Here is a 23,400-nt window from a genome sequence, read left to right as displayed (position 1 = left end):
TATAAAACTATATATCTGCCATTGATAACAATATATAACACAATAAATCATGATTGGTTTTCAAAGTTGCAGTATATGGACTGTATTAATATCTTTGTTTTTTATAAATAAAAAGTGTTTAATAGTGTCCAATCTGGTTTGTTCATTTTGTAAATGTAAGGGTTATGCCTTTAAAATACATAATTAAAAACAATTTTTAGTAAAAAAAAGGGGGGGGTATTTCAATATGTAATAGAATCAAAACACTGCGAAATAACACAATTTATAAGCGATAAACACCTTTAATACCCATTCTGGTCTAGTTTCATGTCTCTGAGGACTTTGTAAGAGTTACTTCCCTTGAATTGACCTGAAATTACGATCGACAAAAAATACCGAAATTCGTACAAAATACACATTTTTGTTTAATGAAACTTTACTATATCATGTATAATACACATACAATTTGAAAAATCCTTTGATTTTGCACAAACAACTCTTGAATTTTACTATGGCGTGCAGAAACACGTATGCCGAATAGTAGTGCAAAGCGCTTCTGTATATATGTCTCTGATCCTGGCTACGCAAATAAGACCGACTTTTTTACAAAGTGTACATTTTTTTTAATGAAACTTCATCAGAACCTGTAAAAGAGGTAGACCAACGCAAAAAAACCAAGTTATTTTGTGGATATATCGTTAACATTTTGTTATGGCGTGCGAAAACCCCTATGGCGTATATTTTCCTATGGCGTACATGTATTTAAGGGTCACCCGACATGCGCAGACAAGGGATAACATTTGTGTTGTTTAGTGCTAAAGAGTTCTAGTATTACTGGAACGATCCATTTTGAAGAGAGGGATACGAAGAAATTTTTTGTACTTATGTGCGCAGGTACATAATGTAAAAAGATTACTACATAATGGCAAAAGAGGTTTTTTTGCATTATGTGGTTTTTGCACTTAAGTGAAAAAGTTTTTGCCATTATGTAATTATTTGCACTTAAGTGCAAAAGTTTTTGCACTTAAGTAGTGTCTGTATTTTATCCTAAAACGGCCGCCCATAGTTCACATCATGTTCATCATTACCATCAATGTCACTGTCGTCATCACTTGACAAAATTTCATAAGTGTTTTTACTGTCACTGGTTTCTCTAGACACAAATTGTTTCATACGAGACTGAATCAAAGGAGAACATGAAACATCACTATCCTGAACATTTTCTTCAAAATCGTCAAAATCATTATCGTTATCAGAGTCGCTGTCACTGAACCCACCTCTAACTTCAGAGTGAAGAGTTGAATTATTACTTTGTAAATCAGGTAAGAAATCCTCAAATGTGGTCCGTATTTCCTCCTCCAACTCTCCAGGACATCCAACGAGAGGAAAATTACTTAGAAACGCCATGATTAATGTTGACTAGCCCATCTTGCTACCGAATTATCGCACACACAACTTCGATGTTTACAATCGCAATGACAGATTTACTTCCGGCCCGGCGGGAGCATTCGTTTCGGAATTTGGGGAAGCCGCACTTCAATACGATTTTTTGTGCGAAAACAATTTATTTCAACCCAAACTTTGTTTAAAATAAATAAATCAAAGTATCATTTTATTTTTTCAAACCTTTCATATTTTATAAATTGAGTTTTATCAAGTAAAATACCCATTTGTTACTAGCAGGCGAACAGTGATGGCGGCGGGAAATCTCGCAAATTTTAGATCAATGACGTCATGCGGAATTCCCTTTTTTCTCCACTTTCATTGGTGATGTTCTAAGGACCCTTTTGTCAGATCCTGACTCATATAGATCCAGTATTGTTTTGTTTTCAGTGTTGGGGTTGAAATCAGATCCATGCTTCAGATTCGGAAGCAGTTTGATAATATCAAGCAGCGAGGTACATATTTTCACCTGTATAACTAATAAACAACAGTGTATATTACAGCCTACATGCCAATAACTGCTGTATTGAGTAAATTACTTATAGAGAAGAAACAATTAAATTTTTAGAAATTATCATATTAATTAAAATGTATAATTTATACATACATATACATACATATATTCAACTTTCTTTTTTATACTCCAACATGCAAGAAATCAGAGATCATTCAAACACTTCAATTTGTTATCTAATTTTTCACAGCCAAGGGGAAGATAGACAAGTCAAAAAGACCTAAAACCGGAGGTGGTCATGCTGTCCAAGATACAACACCATTGGAAAAAATCTTTATAGAGGGTCATAATGGCAGGCCAAATATTGTGGGGTTAGGGGTATCTTTAAATAAAGAAGGTAACAAGGAAGATAACTAGATTGCTTGTTTTGAGCTTATGAAATAAGAAAACGAGGCAATGATCATTTCATTGTGAAATCTTTATTTTTTTTTTGTCTTGAAAAAAAAAAGTACAATACATTGGGTCTGTAAAAAATCCTGTCTAGTGAAACTGATCATGTCTAATATAATTACTGTATAGTAATAATTAATCATTTGTTACAATGTGTGCATCATAAACTTTATCTCTCACAAACATACATGCACACATTTGTACATATGGTGATATACAAGTCTCTGATATGGTTGAATACAACACATTTCTTTATAACAGAATATACTTTTTCATCTGTATGTAAATTACTCTTTACCATGTCATTCTAGTTGCATAACATTTTGTTTTACCACAAGTTCTTTAGTAATTTCTATCAAAAAAAAAATTATTAAAAGATTATAGAAGAACAGCACAGGCTACATGTACGCTGTATGTCTGCATAGCCATACGTTACAGGATTTAGCTACCGACATAAATTCAAATGTTCCAAAACGTTTTCGAAAGTTGGCTAAAACATTTTTGTCCATTTATTAGCCCATCATCATCAGATGGTGGGCTATTCAAATCGCCCTGCGTCCGTGGTCCGTCCGTCCACAACAATTCTTGTTATCGCTATTTCTCAGAAAGTACTGAAGGGATCTTTCTCAAATTTAATACGTAGGTTGCCCTTGGTCCCTAGTTATGCATATTGCATTTTGGGACTAGTCAGAAAAAAACATGGCCGACAGTCAGCCATCTTGGATTTTGACAATTGAAGCTTGTTATCGCTGTTTCTCAGAAAGTACTGAAGGGATCTTTCTCAAATTTCATTTGTAGGTTGCCCTTGGTCTTTAGTTATGCATATTGCATTTTGGGACCAGTCGGAAAACAACATGGCCGACTTAGAATTTGACAATTGAAGTTTCTTACCCCTATTTCCCAGCAAGTACAGATGGGATCTTTCTCAAATTTAATACGTAGGTTCTCCTTGGTCCCTTGTTATGCATATTGCATTTTGGGACTAGTCAGAAAAAAACATGGCCGACAGTCAGCCATCTTGGATTTTGACAATTGAAGTTTGTTATCGCTGTTTCTCAGAAAGTACTGAAGGGATCTTTCTCAAATTTCAGTTGTAGGTTGCCCTTGGTCCTTAGTTATGCATATTGCATTTTGGGACCAGTCGGAAAACAACATGGCCGACTTGGATTTTGACAATTGAAGTTTGTTACCGCTATTTCTCAGAAAGTACAGATGGGATCTTTCTCAAATTTAATATGTAGGTTCTCCTTGGTCCCTTGTTATGCATATTGCATTTTGGGACTAGTCAGAAAAAAACATGGCCGACAGTCAGCCATCTTGGATTTTGACAATTGAAGTTTGTTATCGCTGTTTCTCAGAAAATACTGAGGGATCTTTCTCAAATTTCATTTGTAGGTTGCCCTTGGTCTTTAGTTATGCATATTGCATTTTGAGACCAGTCGGAAAACAACATGGCCGACTAAGATTTTGACAATTGAAGTTTCTTACCCCTATTTCCCAGAAAGTACAGATGGGATCTTTCTCAAATTTAATACGTAGGTTCTCCTTGGTCCCTTGTTATGCATATTGCATTTTGGGACTAGTCAGAAAAAAACATGGCCGACAGTCAGCCATCTTGGATTTTGACAATTGAAGTTTGTTATCGCTGTTTCTCAGAAAGTACTGAAGGGATCTTTCTCAAATTTCATTTGTAGGTTGCCCTTGGTCCTTAGTTATGCATATTGCATTTTGGGACCAGTCGGAAAACAACATGGCCGACTTGGATTTTGACAATTGAAGTTTGTTACCGCTATTTCTCAGAAAGTACAGATGGGATCTTTCTCAAATTTAATATGTAGGTTCTCCTTGGTCCCTTGTTATGCATATTGCATTTTGGGACTAGTCAGAAAAAAACATGGCCGACAGTCAGCCATCTTGGATTTTGACAATTGAAGTTTGTTATCGCTGTTTCTCAGAAAATACTGAAGGGATCTTTCTCAAATTTCATTTGTAGGTTGCCCTTGGTCTTTAGTTATGCATATTGCATTTTGAGACCAGTCGGAAAACAACATGGCCGACTTAGATTTTGACAATTGAAGTTTCTTACCCCTATTTCTCAGAAAGTACAGATGGGATCTTTCTCAAATTTAATACGTAGGTTCTCCTTGGTCCCTTGTTATGCATATTGCATTTTGGGACTAGTCAGAAAAAAACATGGCCGACAGTCAGCCATCTTGGATTTTGACAATTGAAGTTTGTTATCGCTGTTTCTCAGAAAGTACTGAAGGGATCTTTCTCAAATTTCATTTGTAGGTTGCCCTTGGTCCTTAGTTATGCATATTGCATTTTGGGACCAGTCGGAAAACAACATGGCCGACTTGGATTTTGACAATTGAAGTTTGTTACCGCTATTTCTCAGAAAGTACAGATGGGATCTTTCTCAAATTTAATATGTAGGTTCTCCTTGGTCCCTTGTTATGCATATTGCATTTTGGGACTAGTCAGAAAAAAACATGGCCGACAGTCAGCCATCTTGGATTTTGACAATTGAAGTTTGTTATCGCTGTTTCTCAGAAAATACTGAAGGGATCTTTCTCAAATTTCATTTGTAGGTTGCCCTTGGTCCTTAGTTATGCATATTGCATTTTGGGACCAGTCGGAAAACAACATGGCCGACTTGGATTTTGACAATTGAAGTTTGTTACCGCTATTTCTCAGAAAGTACAGATGGGATCTTTCTCAAATTTAATATGTAGGTTCTCCTTGGTCCCTTGTTATGCATATTGCATTTTGGGACTAGTCAGAAAAAAACATGGCCGACAGTCAGCCATCTTGGATTTTGACAATTGAAGTTTGTTATCGCTGTTTCTCAGAAAATACTGAAGGGATCTTTCTCAAATTTCATTTGTAGGTTGCCCTTGGTCCTTAGTTATGCATATTGCATTTTGGGACCAGTCGGGAAACAACATGGCCGACAGGCAGCCATCTTGGATTTTGACAATTGAAGTTTGTTACCACTATTTCTCAGAAAGTACAGATGGGATCTTTCTCAAATTTCATATGTAGGTTCCCCTTGGTCCTTTGTTACGCATATTGCATTTTCGGACCAGTCGAAAAACAACATGACCGACAGGCAGCCATCTTGTATTTTGACAATTGAAGTTTGTTACCACTATTTCTAAGGAAGTACAGAAGGGATCTTTCTCAAATTTCACATGTAGGTTCCCCTTGGTCCTTTGTTATGCATATTGCATTTTCGTACCAGTCGGAAAACAACATGGCCGACAGACAGTCATTATCGCTAAATCTCAAATTTCATATATAGGTTCATCTTGTTTGAAAAGTACTGGAGGGATGTTTCTCAATTTACACAGATTAGTAAGAGGAAGGGAAAATAGAGAGAAGATTAATCTGACATGGAACATATAAAGATTATTCAATGGTGGGCGCCAGGATTACTCTGGGATCTCTCGTGTCTTTTCAGCCTTAAAAGTGCCGATAACTTTGTTAATAGCAGTAGATATCGCCATTATGATATTTACATCACTAGATCGAAACACTCAAATACGAGTAAATGTAACTCTCGCAATGTCTTTTGCACTTGATTAAGAGCCAAGAAATACACTGTCACCTACAGGAAAAAACAAACTTAAGTAACAAGTACTTAGGTAATAAGAAACAGTGCTTAGTATTTTTGGTATTTCATCCTAAATTGTCTGTCCATATATGCGATAGCCCGCAGATTGTTGTGCGTATTTTCAACAGAAGATTTAAAGGCCAATATTCAAAGATACTCAAATGATTCAATTACTGTAGTGTTACTGAAAAACCTATGCTTTTGTTTTTGAGCATTACCATAATCTGGTAAATCACCCATAGCTTACAAATAAAGATAACACTGTAGAACCATTCAAGATTTTTACATGTGATGACTACTTTGTTTTCAAACAATAACATGAAAGCAATGTCTCACTTACATATATCAGAAAATCAAGTGCAAACACAAAATGAAATAAAAACAATAAATCTTATCAGTTTCAAAATTATCCTTTTATGTACATGTCATACTTTTTACATGACCAATAAGAGAGTTTGATGATTATTTCAAGGGGGTTTTGCCTAAAATAAGGGGCTTGTTGGGCGACAGAAAAATATCACAGGGGGTAGGCGCGAACCTACGTCACAAAAAATGATTGTCAGATTATTTATCTAACAATTATTTTTTGTGACGTTGGTCCTCCCCTGCCCCCTGTGATAAATATTGTAACAGAGCGCATGCTTAATTAAATTTAAATCACTGCCTCCGCTAGGGATCGAAGCCAGGGCCTCTAGCTTATTAGTCTTACACTCAACCAATTTAGCTAAAGAGAAGATCTCTCTAGCTGAGCGGTATATTGCGGCTAGTATTAATACCAGGGTTACAATATAAACAATTTCACAGCAATAAATGAATTTAGAAAGTTTTTGAATATTAATATTTATTGAAGATATTAATGATATATATATATATATATATATATATATATGATGAAGATATTAATGATATATATATATATATATATAGTTATAACCACAGGCTAATTGGGTCTGGTAAATTAAACCTATTTATTGGGACCTACTAGAAAGAGAGCCGATACGTGTAGATGGGATGTGACGTTATCTTCGCCTTTGTGGTTAGAATACATATATACCTATATACATCGATTCAAATAGGTAGATGACTGGTGACATTAAACTGTTTTTATACAGATGAAATTGGGTCCGTCACTTTAAGATAATTGGGTCGTCTTTCTCAGGACCCAATAGCGTATAGATGTATATTAAATATTGGGGCATCAAGTTTAACATATGAAACCAAATTATTGGGGCCTTAATATAACTTTCCTTGTGACCCAACAGCTTTTTGATATATAATTATATATAAAGATCAATAATTCAACCAAACTGTTGGGGCCTAAATCATTTGTTAAACAAACCAAATTATTGGGGCTTTTGTTCTCATAAATTTAACCAAATTATTGGGGCTTTTGGTCTCCTAATAATGATGATGGTAATAATGTGATGTTATCCAATCTTTCAGGCACAGTTGAATGGCTCCCATGATGTGGATGGCCATACAACAGGCCTTCTGTTCTGGCGTGCCTATGCATATCATAAAATACGCTATATTTACACTGGAACAGCAAAGCAACTATATAAACCAGGTACAATGAAAGACACCATAAAATTATGCTATCCAAACTAAGACTAATATTTCACCATTGTTAAAAACAATGTCGACAAAGAATCATTTTTCTTAGTTTAAATTGAGCTATAATCAGAATAAGGTGGCAGTATGGCTGTGAAGTGTAAATATTAGGTAAGTATTGAATTAATCTTGTTATGGCAGTTACGGTTGGAATAAATGACTGAGCATTGCAGGAAACATACCATGTTGTTGGTTGCTTGCAAAGCTCTCATTTATATCAACAATTAATGTCTTAAGGTCATTAATTGCTTGAAATAAATACTCCATAACACCACATGGATACATTTTGACAATACATAAAAGCAGCACGTGGGTGTCTACACATGTCAACCTACGACACCCATGTCCACCTTCTGATATTTTGAGTCCACGATCAACACGCTATATACTTCATATATAACAGAAAAAGAAAATCTTTTCAGTAAATTTATTCTGAATCAGTATTTCATACAATGATATTAAACATACTTAATGAACTAAAATACCAACACAAGGTCCTATATTGGTGCCAACCAAAAGATTTTTTTATGATAAGATTGATCTTTTTGCTTTTTAATCTTCCCTATCAGTAGGGCCAATAAAAACAGGAAAGGAGGCCTGCATATGAAGTTTTAGAAAGATGTGTACAGTAATTTCTTTAAAAAAAATCGGAATATCAAACTTCCAAAATGAAATCAGCATAACGTAATTTCAATGGAAACCTGCAGGATATCTTGTTTTTCCATCTGTGTCATAACAAACATATGCAACAAAAAACAATGGGACCGTTTGGCCTTAATTCTTTGGTCCCCCAAATCCAAAGAATACATCCCTGATACAACTAAAATAAAATGCATCTGTCATTTCATCTACTGTACAGTTACCATGTAACCTCTAATGGCACTATTTACTTTGCATATATTATGCAGATGTGAATATTTGGTTAATTTTGACAAATTTTGGCACAATTTTTTTAACAAGCAACCCAAAACAATCAATTCCATCTTAATCAACGTCATCTATTATTTCTCATCTAAATAATTTTTACCACATACACATAATCATTTTCCATGGTACCAATTAAAATTTCAGAACACACTTTCTTAAAGAAAAGATGTAAATGACAGCCAATGATAACAATCACTTCAAATATAGCACACTAATATACAAGTGTTAAGAGAATGTACAAGAAATCCAAATAATATGACATGAACACAAGAAAGGTATTTTTCAGAATTTATTAAGGAGCCTAGTGATACTTGGTAGATTAAAACAAAAGTAAAATACTCAAATTTCACTTGTAACAAGAATTAACTAGAATTATCTTCTAAATTTCAATAAATTCATGACATATCACTGATGATGTCAATGTATCAACAAATCATTCAAAAAGAAACAACATGCTGGATGCTGGACATATTGAAGTTTTGAATGTATATGGACAACATCCGGTGTTGTTGCTGTGATAAATATTAGCCAATCATAAGAGCAAATGTAATGTATGGGTTTTACCTTTTAAAGATAGATTTACAAAAATATGCTCACATTCCATCATAAAATTATGAATCTACAACAATATCATTAACATAAAAAACTGACAATAATTTTCAACACACAATTTATGCCCACATAAACAGCATGTCACCAAAACAAAAGTGGTAATCCAAACAAAATGCTGACATTATTTACAGTGAATGTTTGAGAAAATTTTATCAGACCCTTAAATTGAAATCCAATGAAATTCCTAAAAGATGCTTCTGACCACGTTAAAAAACATTCAGTACTTTATGACTAGTAAAGACAGGTGAGCTAATAACTGAACCACAATGGATTTGAACTAAAGTTACCATTGTAAATTTAAATTTAATACTGAAATACACATCAGCCTACTTGTATTTCCTTGGTTTCATGTTATTCAGTTTCAACCAGATTTAGTCAAAGAGATGGGCATAATATTTGAGCATCCACCATGTCCACATTGTGAATGCTTTTCTTTACACAAGCGAAACTAAGAGAACTCAGAAGGATCTTGGCGCCCACCGTTGTAAGATATACATTAGTTCTATTGATATTTTCCATTCTTTTCCATCTGTTCATGTCACATCAACAGTGAAAACATAATTTTGTTGCTTTAATCAAAACTTCACACTACTATGTTTGACATTGTCCCCTCAAAGAAATTTGAGAAAGATCCCTAGAGTACTTTCTGAGAAATAGCGATCCAAGATGATTGTCTGGCGGCCATATTCTTTTTAAGATCAGTCTCAAAATGTAACATGCACAACCAGGGACCTAGAGAACCCAACATATCAAATCTGAGAAAGATACCTCCAGCACATTCAGAGAAAGCGATAACAAACTTCAACTCTCAAAATCCAAAATGGTCCTCTGGCAGCTATGATGTTTTTCTGACCAGTCTCAGAATTTAATATGCATAACTAGAGACCAAGGGAGATCCCTCCAGTACTTTCCTGAGAAATGGCGATAACAAACTTCAGCTCTCATAACCCAAGATGGCCGTCTGGTAGCCAAGTTCTTTTTTTAAATCAGTCTCAAAATACAATATGCATAACTAGGGACCAAGGGAAATCTACAAATGAAATTTGAGAAAGATTCCTGCAGTACTTTCTGAGAAATAGTGGTAAGAAGAATTGTTTATGGATGGTTGGAGAACCACGGACAACAGGCAATTTGATGATATAACAAACCATTAATAAAATTTGAACTTTTTCTGATCTCCTAAGTCGATTTCCCCAGTTTCATGTTATTCAGTTTTGCCCTTATTTGGGCCTTCGTCCGAAGGCAAAGAGATGGACACAGTTTTTGAGCATCCACCATGTCCGCATTGTGGACGCTTTTGACACCAGCAAAATAAAATTTAAACTTTTTCTTCAGGCAGTCATTTTCTTCCTGTGTCCAGGCTCTTTTCTTGGCATGTTTGTTGTTTTCTCCTTCAAAGAAATAATATGTACTGTTTACAACAACATCTAATAAATTGTTTTTTTGCTGTATGTGTGATCATTTAATTAGAATTATGTACATATATGTATGTCATGCTAGTATCGATAATAGTTTCGGCATGTTGGTATATAATTCAAACCACACCTGCAGCATGGCCGATACACAACACGGAAATGACGACATGAAAATACAGCAGTAAAACATGTGTCACGATGGGTTGAAAATACTTAATTCAAACAATTTACAAAGAAATGTCTCATTAGATATATTGTTTGATATGATGCTAAATGTTATAGTAATCAGGGTTTCCTCTAATTTTTTTCCAACATGACAGTTGATAATTTTAGCAGGTCAAATTTTATACATTCAACATACAAATATATTAGAAAACGTGAATAGTATTATATAGTAGGCAGTCAAATTGGCCTTATGTTGCCTATTATGGAAAATCTTGAGTAATGAACACAATCTACATATACAGACATACGGTATGCATGTTGCAACAGACCATGTGCCCTCTGATGACCAATCAGGATATATAAAATCATCAAACAATTTTTGTTGCTAGAGAAAATTACCTGTACTTCTTTTATGCGGTTCACTCTGCACAATGCTTGAAGATCCATCCAAACCTTTAAAAAGTGAAATATGTGCTATAGTTATCTATAAAAAATTGTCAACACACATAATGCATAATGCAATTCTGAATGACCAGTTCATGTGTAATAGAGATGATGCTGTTTGATTTGGTGTATTCAAGAAACATCTGCATGGGACGAAAAGACTCTAATAGTTCATAAAGTATGTGTGGGGAGAGTCTGTAATGCTCGTTAATATAGGTAGAATGGGTCTCCGAGAAACAAAATTATGAAAGATGGGAGCATGGAAAAATAACTTCATCATTCAAAGAATTGAACAAAAGTGCCAGACAACATGATATTGACAGAAAATCCTCATCTTGCATATCAGAAATGACTCTCTTGGACAGGGTACCTTCTTCATCAGATTCCTGTCGTCTATAGGACAGGGTACCTTCTTCATCAGATTCCTGTCGTCTATTGGACAGGGTACCTTCTTCATCAACCCCATCTTCTCCATGAAGAATATCCTCGACTGTGGGCAATTCTGAAATAGTGAAAGAGCACAATTGAGTCTAAATATTCAGTTGAATAAATGTACAACTGCTGATGTACCCACCTATTACAGTCCATGGTGCATGGGAATTCAACGATATCAGGATTTGGACAAGGAAATATTGGGACAGATAGCAGCTGCACAATAAAACTTTGATTGTATTATGATTAAATAAAAATATATATGGCCAAATAAAATTAATTTCTTGTTTCTTAGGCCTTCCCTCATCAGTTTTGAAGTCAATAAAAGCCCCTAATTGTATGTCTTTTTCCTGGTTGAATGAAAACAAACCAAGACCAAATTTGGTTCAAATCCATTCATAATTTTATGACTAGTAGCGATTTAAAGGAATTACCTTAATTTTCTTGCTTCACTCATGAAGGACCCTGGGTGTCTTGGGACTGATAAATAGGTTAACTTTGTGACTGAACTATTTATTTATAAAGTCAGTTTTGTCTTACCATCTATGGTGATTTCAGATAAGTGCTTTCCTTGCCAGGTGTTCACCTTTCCACTTTCAACAGCTAGCAGAAGTTGCGATACTTGAAAAGTGAAAAATATGTTTTTGAAAACAAGACCATATAATTCACAATTTCGTTTGAACTCTAGCCTTGGAAGCTTCCTGTAGAATTTCATTGAATTGGGTTCAGCGGTTTTGGAGAAGAAGTCGAAATTGTTTATGATGGACAGACCAAGCACGGCGCTGGACAAAAGGCGATCGCAATAGGTCAACTGAGACTTTGTCTCATCAGGTGACCTAAAAAACACACTCATATGGAACTGTACATATCTCATCTTCACTTACATCTTTGGATAATATTGGGTATATATGCCAACATTTTCACCTCAAGCAGACCATTTTGTGGACTGCATACCACATTTTGCTAAAATCCACTGAATAACTCCAGAGAAGGAGCCCAAAATTAACTTTTCTTACTTTTATTCTATGTAATCAAATATTAATGTAAACTTATATTTATCTCCCATGGGGAACAATTTGCTATCATACTATACCTTGACATACTTTATATATTCTTACATATCAAGTCATCAAGATCTGCAGTTTCTGGGTCTCAAGAAAGTTGACTATAATTTATAATTTATTTATTTCCCTATTTTGATATACTTCTGGATCAGTAAAGCTGCTTGTAAACTTTGAAAAAAAAATCAACTGAAGGACAAATCAGTCTATTATAACAGTTGAATGTACAACTAGAGATATAATCCAAGATGTACACAGGATAAGTTTTTTTTATTTATACTACATGTATAAGATGTTAATAAGGCCTAGCAAATATCTATTTTATGACCCTAGTAACATCAACAAGAGGCCCATGGGCCTTAACGGTCACCTGAGATTTGAAATATTTCAATAAATTTAACTGACACTTCTTGGCCTGACATATCAGTCTAAGGGATCAGTCAGGGCCAACATGTGCATGCCATTAAGCAGTCATCCCATGTTGATAATGTTAACAAATTAAGAATGAATTTCAAAACAAATAAAACAAATGGTAGTCATAAATGTGATTTCCCTATAACTATAGTAAAGTTTATCCCCTCCCATGGGGCAAACGCGAGATCCCTGGGTCATGAAATTCACAATTTTGGTAAAGTGCCTTAAGACCCTTCCATCTATGAAGAGCATTTGATTCTACCATATATGAGAGTAGAGAAGAAGATTTTTGAAGTTTAAGTCAATTTGACCCTTTTTGGCCCCGCCCATCAGCCCCTGGGGGTCAACCAGGGCCAACATGTACATACCATCAAACTGTCATCCTATGCTGATAATTTAAACCAAGTTAGAATGAATTCCAATATAAATCCAACAAATAATAGTCAAAAATGTGATTTCCCTATATAAACTATAGTAAAGTTTACCCCTCCCCTGGGGCAAACGTGAAACCCCAGGGTCATGAAATTCACAATTTTGGTAAAGTGCCTTAAGACCCTCCCATCTATGAAGAGTATTTGATTCTACCATATCTGAGAATAGAGAAGAAGATTTTTGAAGTTTTAGTCAATTTGACCCTTTTTGGCCCCCCCCTCCCCATCAGCCCCTGGGGGTCAACCAGGGCCAACATGTACATACCATCAAACTGTCATCCTATGCTGATAATTTAAACGAAGTTAGAGTAAATTCCAATAGAAATCCAACAAATAATAGTCAAAAATGTGATTTCCCTATATAAACTATAGTAAAGTTTACCCCCTCCCCAGGGGTAAACGCAAGACCCCAGGGTCATGAAATTCACAATTTTGGTAAAGCACCTTAAGACCCTTCCATCTATGAAGAGTATTTGATTCTACCTTATCTGAGAGTAGAGAAGAAGATTTTTGAAGTTTTTGTTAATTTGACCCTTTTTGGCCCCACCCCTCAGGCCCCTGGGGTTCTGGGACCATATAATTCACAATTTTGGTTGACCTTCAGCCATAGAAGCTCCCTGCCAAATTTCATTGAATTTGGTTTAGTGGTTTTGGAGAAGAAGTTGAAAATGTAAATTGTTTACGGACGCACGACAGACGACGGACGACGGACGACGACGAACAACAGGCGATTAGAATAGGTCACTTGAGACATTGTCTCAGGTGACCTAAAAATGCAAATATTTTAACCTCTGATAGAAAGCTGTGGTCGTGCTGTCAGACGAGACATATACATATAGTTTTGACAAACAAGACACCAGTACATCAGTCATGGATCATAATCATTAAGATTCTTTTCAAATAAACAAATAATATTCTTATTTAATAAAATCCTCATGAAAAACGGCAATGCTAAGTTTGTTACAACTTGCCTTCAATTCCTGTTTATAAGTCCTGCGTATTCTAGGGACATACAAATACATATGAAACTGTGAACGGTCGCTGGTTTAGTTACATTAGACATAACCGCCATTTTGGCCAATTTGTGATGATCACGTAATTAGTCATGTGACAGCTGAAGTTATCCTGTGAAATGTTTGGCTGCAAAGCTATATATGGAATTGTAGACATTTGACTGCAAAGCTATATATAGAATTGTAGACATTTGACTATGTAAACACGGTTAGTTTTAGGCTTATATGAAATATTCCTGTATATGAACTTAGAATGAACATACGAGTCTAAGACATGTGGATAGTTTCTCTGTGGACGCATGTACATGTAAATTTCCATAACGATAATACTGAAGCCAAAGGCATCCTGACATTATAAACAATACAGAATAAAGAAACTTTGATTACCCCATCACAACTAAATTTGGTCAAAATTCTTTTAGTTGTTTCAGAAGTTGGAAATATTACATGCAGACGATAAAAACGATCAAAATAGACATTTCATGGTGACCAAAATCAAAGTTGGCCATCCGTCAGCCATTTTGTTTTTTTCTCAAATGGACTATGCACAACACTAGGGATCAAGAAAAACCTACATACAATCAGGGTTTGCGTTGAAGCCATCCACATAGCCTTTTGAAGTATAGAAAATTGAAAGGACCCCATTTTTTTCTGGAAACTCCATTCAAATTATTCGCAGGGACCCAATTTTATCTGAAAAGGACCCCATTTATGAAATGCCCAGTGCAAACCCTGTACAATATAAGAGAGAATGACATGTACGCAGCACTTCTCAAGAAATAGTGCTAACTGTATCCTAGTGTTATGGTTGTTTATAAATCAGAAATAGTGATAAAACAATCACTGTCAAATTCAAAAATATATTGTTGTCAACCATGGTATCCCTGTTTAATCCCAAAATAGACTTGCACAGCAAAAGACTGAGGTAAATTAAAAGCTACATGTGTACATATGATAACTGAGAATAATCCATCCTGTATTTAAAAAAAAATATTTTTTTTACCTATAACAAAAATTGTCCAAGGTCAGATGAACAAAACCGATTAACAGACCATAAATGCACATATTTAAGGGCGAATTAAATGGCCTACCATCTGACCATGCATATGTACAATTACTGCATGACATACCTTTGTCAATTCACGGGTTGAATGTGACAGTCTGTAGTTTTCTTTGTGGGTTTTGACATCATGCCCTAGATGCGTTGCAAGCATTTCTAGCTCTGGATCAGTCATATCCAGGATCTAAAGTCAAAGAAATATCCAAATCAATTTTTCACTCTGATCCATAACTGGAGAACATTTTGCCTATTTCATTAATATGTTGTCCTGGAATAGTTACTGTGACATTGACATCACAAGTTAACACAATGAAACTCAAAACTTTAAACATTATTATGGTCCTTATATAAGAATGTATTCCCAAGAAATAATTCAGCTGCTAGACCCCTTATACACAGACGGATGGAGAGGAAAACTATAGTCCCCTGGTTTCATCATCAATAAAATGTTAAATAAACAACTAGAAATTTGTTTGTAAAACATGGATACCCCATTTCCGGCTATGTCAGCAATAAGCATTTCTCTAGGTCAAGTCAAACCAGAACAAACCTGAACGTAGAAACTATACCAATATCCTGGGGTCAAGGTAATCAAAAACTTGTTTAATCAACACTACTCATTGAAATGTATCAGCATGTGAAATTATATGGCCCTATACCCTGCCCTCCAAAAGTTCTGTGACACATTATATTATCCTATATAACAAAAATTAAACCCATAAAATAATTAAACCTGTTGCAATTTCTTGGAGATAATTCATTTGTCAGTGAAGATTGCAAATATTTTCAAAAATATTCCACCTCATGATATTAAATTTGTACCATAACAAATTACATTTCATTGATAAATACAATCCCTCCAAAAAAAACTGTTTTAGTTTCCTTTTTCCAAATATCTGAAAACATATTTCATTAACATTCATTTTGAGCATTCTAAATAACCAATACACATTGTCGATAGACTAGTTTATAACTGCTTTAACTGAATTTAAAAATATTTTGTCTGAAAAGTGTAATGGAACTTTTGGAGGGCAGTATATATAGGTCTTATAGTTAGGCCAGAACTGACCTAAAAATTACCCAGACAGACCTACGTACGTCCTAAACTGGTTGATGTGGCCTTACTTAAGTTTGATTTACTCGACTATACAGACATGTACAATCATTTGCTTATTAAATTACCTTTGGCTCAAAATAGTTGGCCACTGCAGTTCTGTATCGCCACATGTAAACTTCAACACAGTCAATAACTGTACCTGTATATATTACCAGCTGTCATGATAACCAGTGATGGATACAGAAAATTGTGTAACTGAGTCCAGAGCCCCCATTTTTTTCAATTTGATGGGGGCCCATCAAATTGAAAAAAATGGGGGCTCTGGACTAACCTTATGGTAAAAGTTAAAATTTTGAAATTGGATCTGTTTTTAAGTTACTTCTTTACATGAATGACATAAAGTACTATTACATTTTAAGAATTGACTTATTGCATCATTTCCATTTAATAATTGCTATACATAGCTGCTGAAAACAAATTATTTGGTACAATAAAACTTGGCAATAACAGTTTCTTTAAATGCAGAACATTTAAGACAAAGACTGAATATCATATGCTAACAGATTTTTTCATTCTGAAAATGATCAAACAAAAAGCAATGTTATTAAATGTATAATGAACATCAAACTAGATTTAGATTTTTTTCTATATCAATATGGAAATCGTGTTTTCGTTTTTTTTGTTTTTTTTGCAGAATATATTATCGGTGTTTTCATCAGGCCTACTCTCTACATCATGATGATGATGACGAGTCCTAAAGAAACGCGATATTTTTTTCTGTGTGGAGTTGGCTTCCGCCATGTTTGTTTGAGTCGTTAAAGGTCACACAAGCGCTTGGATTTTCGTCAAATGTTAAAGCGTTCTTGCGACTCAAGGGGAGTAACTCTAATTACGATTTCCGCCTAAATCATGTTTGTTGTAAAGACGACACCAATACGGTATTGTACTTGCTATAATTTCGTTTGATTGATAAAAACATGTTTAAAAATAGTATTAAACACATCTTGTACCCGCGTTATGTTGATACATATGCGGGTCACACAAATAGTTGTGCGTGAATTGGCCCCCCACATATTTTCTGCAAGTGGGGGCAAAACGTAAATTTTGGGGGATTTTAACGATCCCGCGCCCTGGATCTTTCACTGGATAACTACCAAACACGCAAGTCATCTTCCAACAATATATCCATAATGAACATAATATATATTAAAGTAAGTAATTCTAGATGTTCTTCACATAGTAGTAAAGCATCTAATCTTAACGTTTTTAGGCTATAGCTAAATAAAATCAATTTAAAATAACAAACCTGAGAGACTGTGGCTATATATTTTCTAAGTGATGTTGAGCTGATTCTATCAGGATGTTGAAGGTTGGGGCAACTGTCAACAATTTCTCTGAGCTCGGTGTTGCCCGTCAGCGGAGTCTCTGAGCAAACCCTAGCGAATATGTATTCGTTGGTGGATCTGATCCCGACTTTATCTCTCAGGCTGTTAAGGAGGTCAATGGCATCCTTGCTGTCTGGTGGCAGCAGGACATATGCGTCCACATTTTTCCGTGACTTCCCTGCTGAAATGACCATGTCCATTCTACAAAATACAAATACAAAGAAAACAATTAATGAACACAAATGATGACCCAATTTAATCATTTATTGGAACCCAACTACCCAGTCTCCTGGGAGACAGGACTTAAAATCATATAATCATGTAGCTGTCAATTGACATCTGCTGAAAGTACCAAATTAAAGTATTGCATACATCAGTGCACATCCTTCAGCACTTTTGTGGGAGTGAAAATCCCCAGTAATCCTGTAAAAAAAAATTTAAACGATAGCATTAGGATATGAATCTCTAACTAAATTACCAATGTGTGGATATGACAGAAACCTTTCTGTCTAAATCCAGAATGAGGCTCTGTGAACACAATGTTGAGATTTACTTTATTACGGTTTCTCCCCAGGAGTTTGGGGTTACAAAAAAACATAGTCAAGTTGCAATTAATACAATGTAATAAATTATTATTCAAAGTGTAGGTACAGTAATTAACAAAATGGCAAGACACAGGCTTGTGGTAACTTGTTACCAGTAATCACAAACTAAGATTATCCAGACATTGCTATAAAGAGAACCTAGATTTATATATAAATATGTACACTGTTTGTAAAGTAGAAACTAACATACTGGTGTTATGTCCAGATATTAATGTTTTCATTTAAATTTTTAATTTATTGAATATAATATAGTCATTACGACAAGACTTGTATATATATCAACATACCTGCTGGCTAATACTTTGTCCGCATGTGATAATGCCAGGTCAAATTCACCACGCTGATCCTCATGCCAGTTGGGCCTCTTCTCGTAGTCCTGAACTTTCAAGTCTTTGACTTCAGCCCGCCTTCGCTTGTTAAACAGGATCAACCTGCACATGGTAAATTTGGCAAGTTTTGTCCAATCACAAGGTGTCGGGCATTTCTGCAGTGCTGTGGATGTTTCTCTTATGTTGCACATAATGAATTCTGTGAGCGTTTTCAGATCTTCTGTCAAAGGAATGGTCTGTACCTTTTGTCTGTGTAATGCGTTTTTTCGTTTTACACAGACTGAGTTCACTCTGTAGTTCCACTCGGCTTCAAACAACTTTTGAAAGCCTGTCGCTTTCTGGCATCTACCACTCTCATCCGATTCTCCACATCTTAAAGCATCTCCAATTTTTACTTGTATATGACCCAGAATATTTCCCATAAACCTGCCCAAAGAGACAGCAGGATTTTCTGTGTCTATAGACATCAATTTGGTTGATGCGACAACAAGATCAAAATTACTTTGGTGAAATGAGTGTGTCCAGACTGATAATTGAAGTAAGGTTGTCTTTTCTACATTGTAAAATCAATCTTCCTAATGTCCGGCAACACTGTGAGACCCAGTGGATATCATTAATTTTCTGGTCACTTTCAGAACCAAGGCCTTCCACACGCAATGCTGCATATTTTCTTATCAGCTTGTCATGTATAACAATGTCTTTGACTTCATCGTTATGCATTCTATCCAACATTTTTGTCACAAATTGATCAGAGTCCTTCATTAATGCACTATGCAATAGATGGCGTCCACGACGTACAGCATTGTTTGAGTTTGGATCACTGTCACTTTCTATGTATTTGTTCTCATTTACTCCAACTGATTTCTCATAAAACTTTCTAACAGTGCAGGTTCGATGATGCCACCAGAGTGTACTTTTGAGGATAAATTTTCTACAATATTCACATGGCAAATAATCACCTGATTGAAATGTGTTCCTCCTTGTTGTTTCTCTTCTCCCCACTACAAGAAATCCTTCCTTCTTTTGTAGAACTGTAATATTGTGTTTGAAGTTGCCTTCGTTGGCAAGCATTTCCAACTTAATTGTACGCTCTTCTGATCTTTTCGGTAGTAGCCATATTTTGCTGACTGTTGGTTCCAGCTTATGAGCATTCAAAAGGTGACGTGAAATTTTGCTTTTGATCATTTTTCCACAGAATGTGCAACAATTCTGTTTATCATACACTTGCTTACATCCTTCTTTCTTTTGGCTTTTTGGCAACAGTCCAAATATTGGTGTACCACACTTGTCATTGGTGTCCTTGGTACTCTCATTTGTATTGTTTCCTCCTGATGTAATGTCTGTGTCAATGTTGAAATGAGGTCCAAGTTCTCCAGGAACATTGACGATAACATCAGACATTTCACTGTCTGAAACGTGGTCATCAAATTCCTTTTCTGCACAGTTTCTCTTCGCAATATTGTGATCAACAAAAGCCTCTGTAATGGCCTTTCTTTTCCTTATTTTTATTTCATCAAAGTCACCGTCATCATTAGATGTGACATGTTCAATTTCGCTTTCAGTACACTGGAAATTAGGATCACGGTTGCTATCATCTGAACACTCGATATTAGGATCATCGGTACTGTCATCTTCTCAATACTCTTCCTCCAGGCCTAGGTTCATCTCTAGACTAAAACTAGAAAATTTCAATACAATGTTATATGCTATTACATGTTCATGTAGGTAATATTTGTATGGGGAAAGGCAAATACCACCCATAAATTCCCATTCTGGAATATAAATGTTTATTTTTTTTATATATTCTCAAACACGTTTTACACTTACAGATATTGTGGGGGCATTTTGTGTCACAAGATATTCTGAAAGGATCTTGGTATCCACCATCATTAATCATATAGTAATATCAATCATTCAATGACGGGGACAGACTATTTCACGATAGATATACAGTGGAATCTCTATAAACCGAACATGCATGGGACATGACTATTTGTTCGGTTTACAGAGGGTTCAGTTTGGAGAAGTTGATCGAAAAATGACCGGTCGAATTCCAGATATAATTGGTCGAACAATGTTTTATTAGAATGCACCCGATTACAAACTGGCACATACATACGTAGACAATCTGGTTTGTCTGAATAATATGCATATTATGAAAGTTAATCAATGTATATATTGCATAATATATAAGAAAGGCAAATGACTATAACTTTAGTTTTAAACAGTATTTCCACATGCACAACAACACTTTATGATAGACCTACATTTTGTTACATCCAGTGAAGCTTTGTAATGTGGATGGGGCAGATAGTCCGAAAGGGAATATTTTACACATCGAATAATAATAAAGGGTGTGAAGATGCTTTGTTTCAATATCAATTACAATTGATCAGTTGATACTGGTCATATTACCGACATCGCTGTTGTCTAAAAAAACACATCACGGGCTTCATTTACGAAACAACCCCCTTTGGGCCTCATTTAAATTAGTTCTACTAGCATTGAGAAGATAAACGAACCGATGCACTTTAATGAAGTGTGTCATTGTTTCATAATTGTCGTGGGGATTATACATTAGGCCTTCCGTCATAATGCCCCCTTGGGGTATATATTGGATACCTGTACAAATCACCTACATAAGTCCCGAGACAATAAGGCTTCACACAATACCCGTCACAGTCGTTGTTTCACGGTTGACTGACATGACTACGTGTCATAATCACTCAGGTAAGGCCGGTTTTCAGAAGTATTTTTTGGTATATTTTAACAGGAACCGGACACAAAATCGGTCCGGTGTTTGGAATTCAGAAGGATCGGTATTTGGAATTTTTTTAATACTATAATAAAGAAAGACCAATTCCGTACAATGACAATTCGTTCGGTATTCAGAGGTGTTCGGTTTTTAGAAGGTTCGGTTTTCGGAAGTTGCACTGTATAGGGACATACCACTTCAAAAATGGCATTGAAAACAATATTTTTTTCAGTTATTACTTATTATTTTTAAAAGCATGGAGAAGTTTAGAAATTCATCATCAAATATTTCAATATTAATACAGTGAAACCTGTCTAATCCGACACCATGTGGGATTGACCGTTTTGTTCGGATTAGACAGGGTGTCGGAAAAGTCAGGTATTGTTGTTGACTACACGTGGTTGTCATATATGCTATCCGGTATATACGTCAAAGTATACAATCAATAATGTACATACACGTACACTGTGATGTGGAAATAAAACAAAACACTAATGTATTAAATCACCGACTTTTTTAATTAATTTTAAACATTTATAAATATACATGTACAGTATATTCAACACTACATATGTGTGTAGATATATGGCAACTCGACGATCACATGAGTTTATATTGACGTAAACATTACTCACTCCGATTGAAGAAATGTGTCCATTGTCACTTGTTTCCATGTGGATCTACCCTTTAAAACAGTAACCTCTGTCATTTGCTTTAAATGTTCGACTCCTGGCAAGTAGCGGTCATCTTTTGCTAGTGCAAACTCGCGCATTGATGTTAACATCATCAAAATATCACTGTGCGTGAGTTGACTTCCGGATCCATGTGTGTCCTCGTCATCATCTTCAACGTCAGAATCTTGCGGTTCACGTGATTTGGCATCATCTATTATTTTTGTTTCCCAATCACCGTCATATGTTTCCTCTATCTCGATTGTATCTTCAATGTCCGCCAGATCATTTGTTTCTGACATTGAAAATTTTGTTCGTAGAACCGAAAGTGGTACATCATCGTCCATGTCGTCATCAGATTCTGTGAACACAGTGTCTGAGGGGTCCTCAAAGGGGAAACCGGCCTGGCGAAAACAGGCTTCAATCGTTGATGTTTTAGTTTCGGACCATGCTTTTTCAATCCAAAATATGGCATCCAGGACAGATACTGCTTTTGTTAGTTCAGAGGCGTGTTTACACTTCTCGATGTTCATGACCAAATGTTGCATCATGTTTTTCCTGTACCTAGCTTTAAATGCACGTATGATGCCAAGATCCAGCGGCTGGAGTTTAGATGTGGTATTGGCTGGAAGGTACCTCAGGGTAACATTGCTAAAAGTTAGGTCATGGGAATGTGAAGTGGCATTGTCCAAAAATACCAGTATGTGTCGTCGTTGTTTTTTCATATCGCTGTTAATTCTTCCAATCCAGTCCTTAAAAGTTTCCGATGTCATCCAAGATTTTTTATTGGAACGCCACAATACCGGTAGCTTGTCAACATTTATGTTGCCAAAACATCGCGGTTTTCGTGCTTTCCCAATTACCAACGGTTTCAGTTTTTCTCCTACGCTACTGCAACACATCATCACAGTTAATCTTTCTTTTGCTAGTTTTCCGCCTTTACATTCTTTTCTTTTCTCTGCTAACGTTTTGTCCGGTAAAGCTCTAAAAAAAAAGTCCGGTTTCATCACAGTTAAAGATGTCTTTATTGTGGTAACCAGCTATAATACTCGGTACTCTGCGCTTGTAATC

The 23,400-nt window shown here is 35.5% G+C and overlaps 1 protein-coding gene across 1 annotated transcript; it reads right to left on the bottom strand.

The window, feature by feature from the left end:
* Nucleotides 1-7,965: 7,965 nt before the first annotated feature.
* On the bottom strand, nucleotides 7,966-19,381 carry LOC117332809. The gene is made up of 6 exons (XM_033891857.1): nucleotides 18,862-19,381; nucleotides 17,891-18,170; nucleotides 15,598-15,711; nucleotides 11,487-11,646; nucleotides 11,072-11,125; nucleotides 7,966-10,483 (listed from the first exon to the last, which is right to left on the bottom strand). The coding sequence occupies exons 1-6, from the start codon at nucleotides 19,368-19,370 to the stop codon at nucleotides 10,272-10,274; spliced, it is 1,329 nt and encodes a 442-aa protein (XP_033747748.1). The 5' UTR covers nucleotides 19,371-19,381; the 3' UTR covers nucleotides 7,966-10,271.
* Nucleotides 19,382-23,400: the final 4,019 nt, after the last annotated feature.

The sequence above is a fragment of the Pecten maximus genome, chromosome 8, assembly GCF_902652985.1.
Source record: "Pecten maximus chromosome 8, xPecMax1.1, whole genome shotgun sequence".
In the NCBI taxonomy this organism is placed as follows: domain Eukaryota; kingdom Metazoa; phylum Mollusca; class Bivalvia; order Pectinida; family Pectinidae; genus Pecten; species Pecten maximus.
Note: the sequence above shows the minus strand (reverse complement) of the source record. Positions and strands in the feature narration are given on the sequence as shown.

Coding starts and splice junctions, on each gene's coding strand:
- LOC117332809 (XM_033891857.1), bottom strand. CDS start 19,370: ATGTCTATAGACACAGAAAATCCTGCTGTCTCTTTGGGCAGGTTTATG. Junction 15,712..17,890: donor ATATAGCCACAGTCTCTCAG/GTTTGTTATTTT, acceptor CTTTGACTTTAG/ATCCTGGATATGACTGATCC. Junction 10,484..11,071: donor ACCGCATAAAAGAAGTACAG/GTAATTTTCTCT, acceptor ATTTCTTTGAAG/GAGAAAACAACAAACATGCC.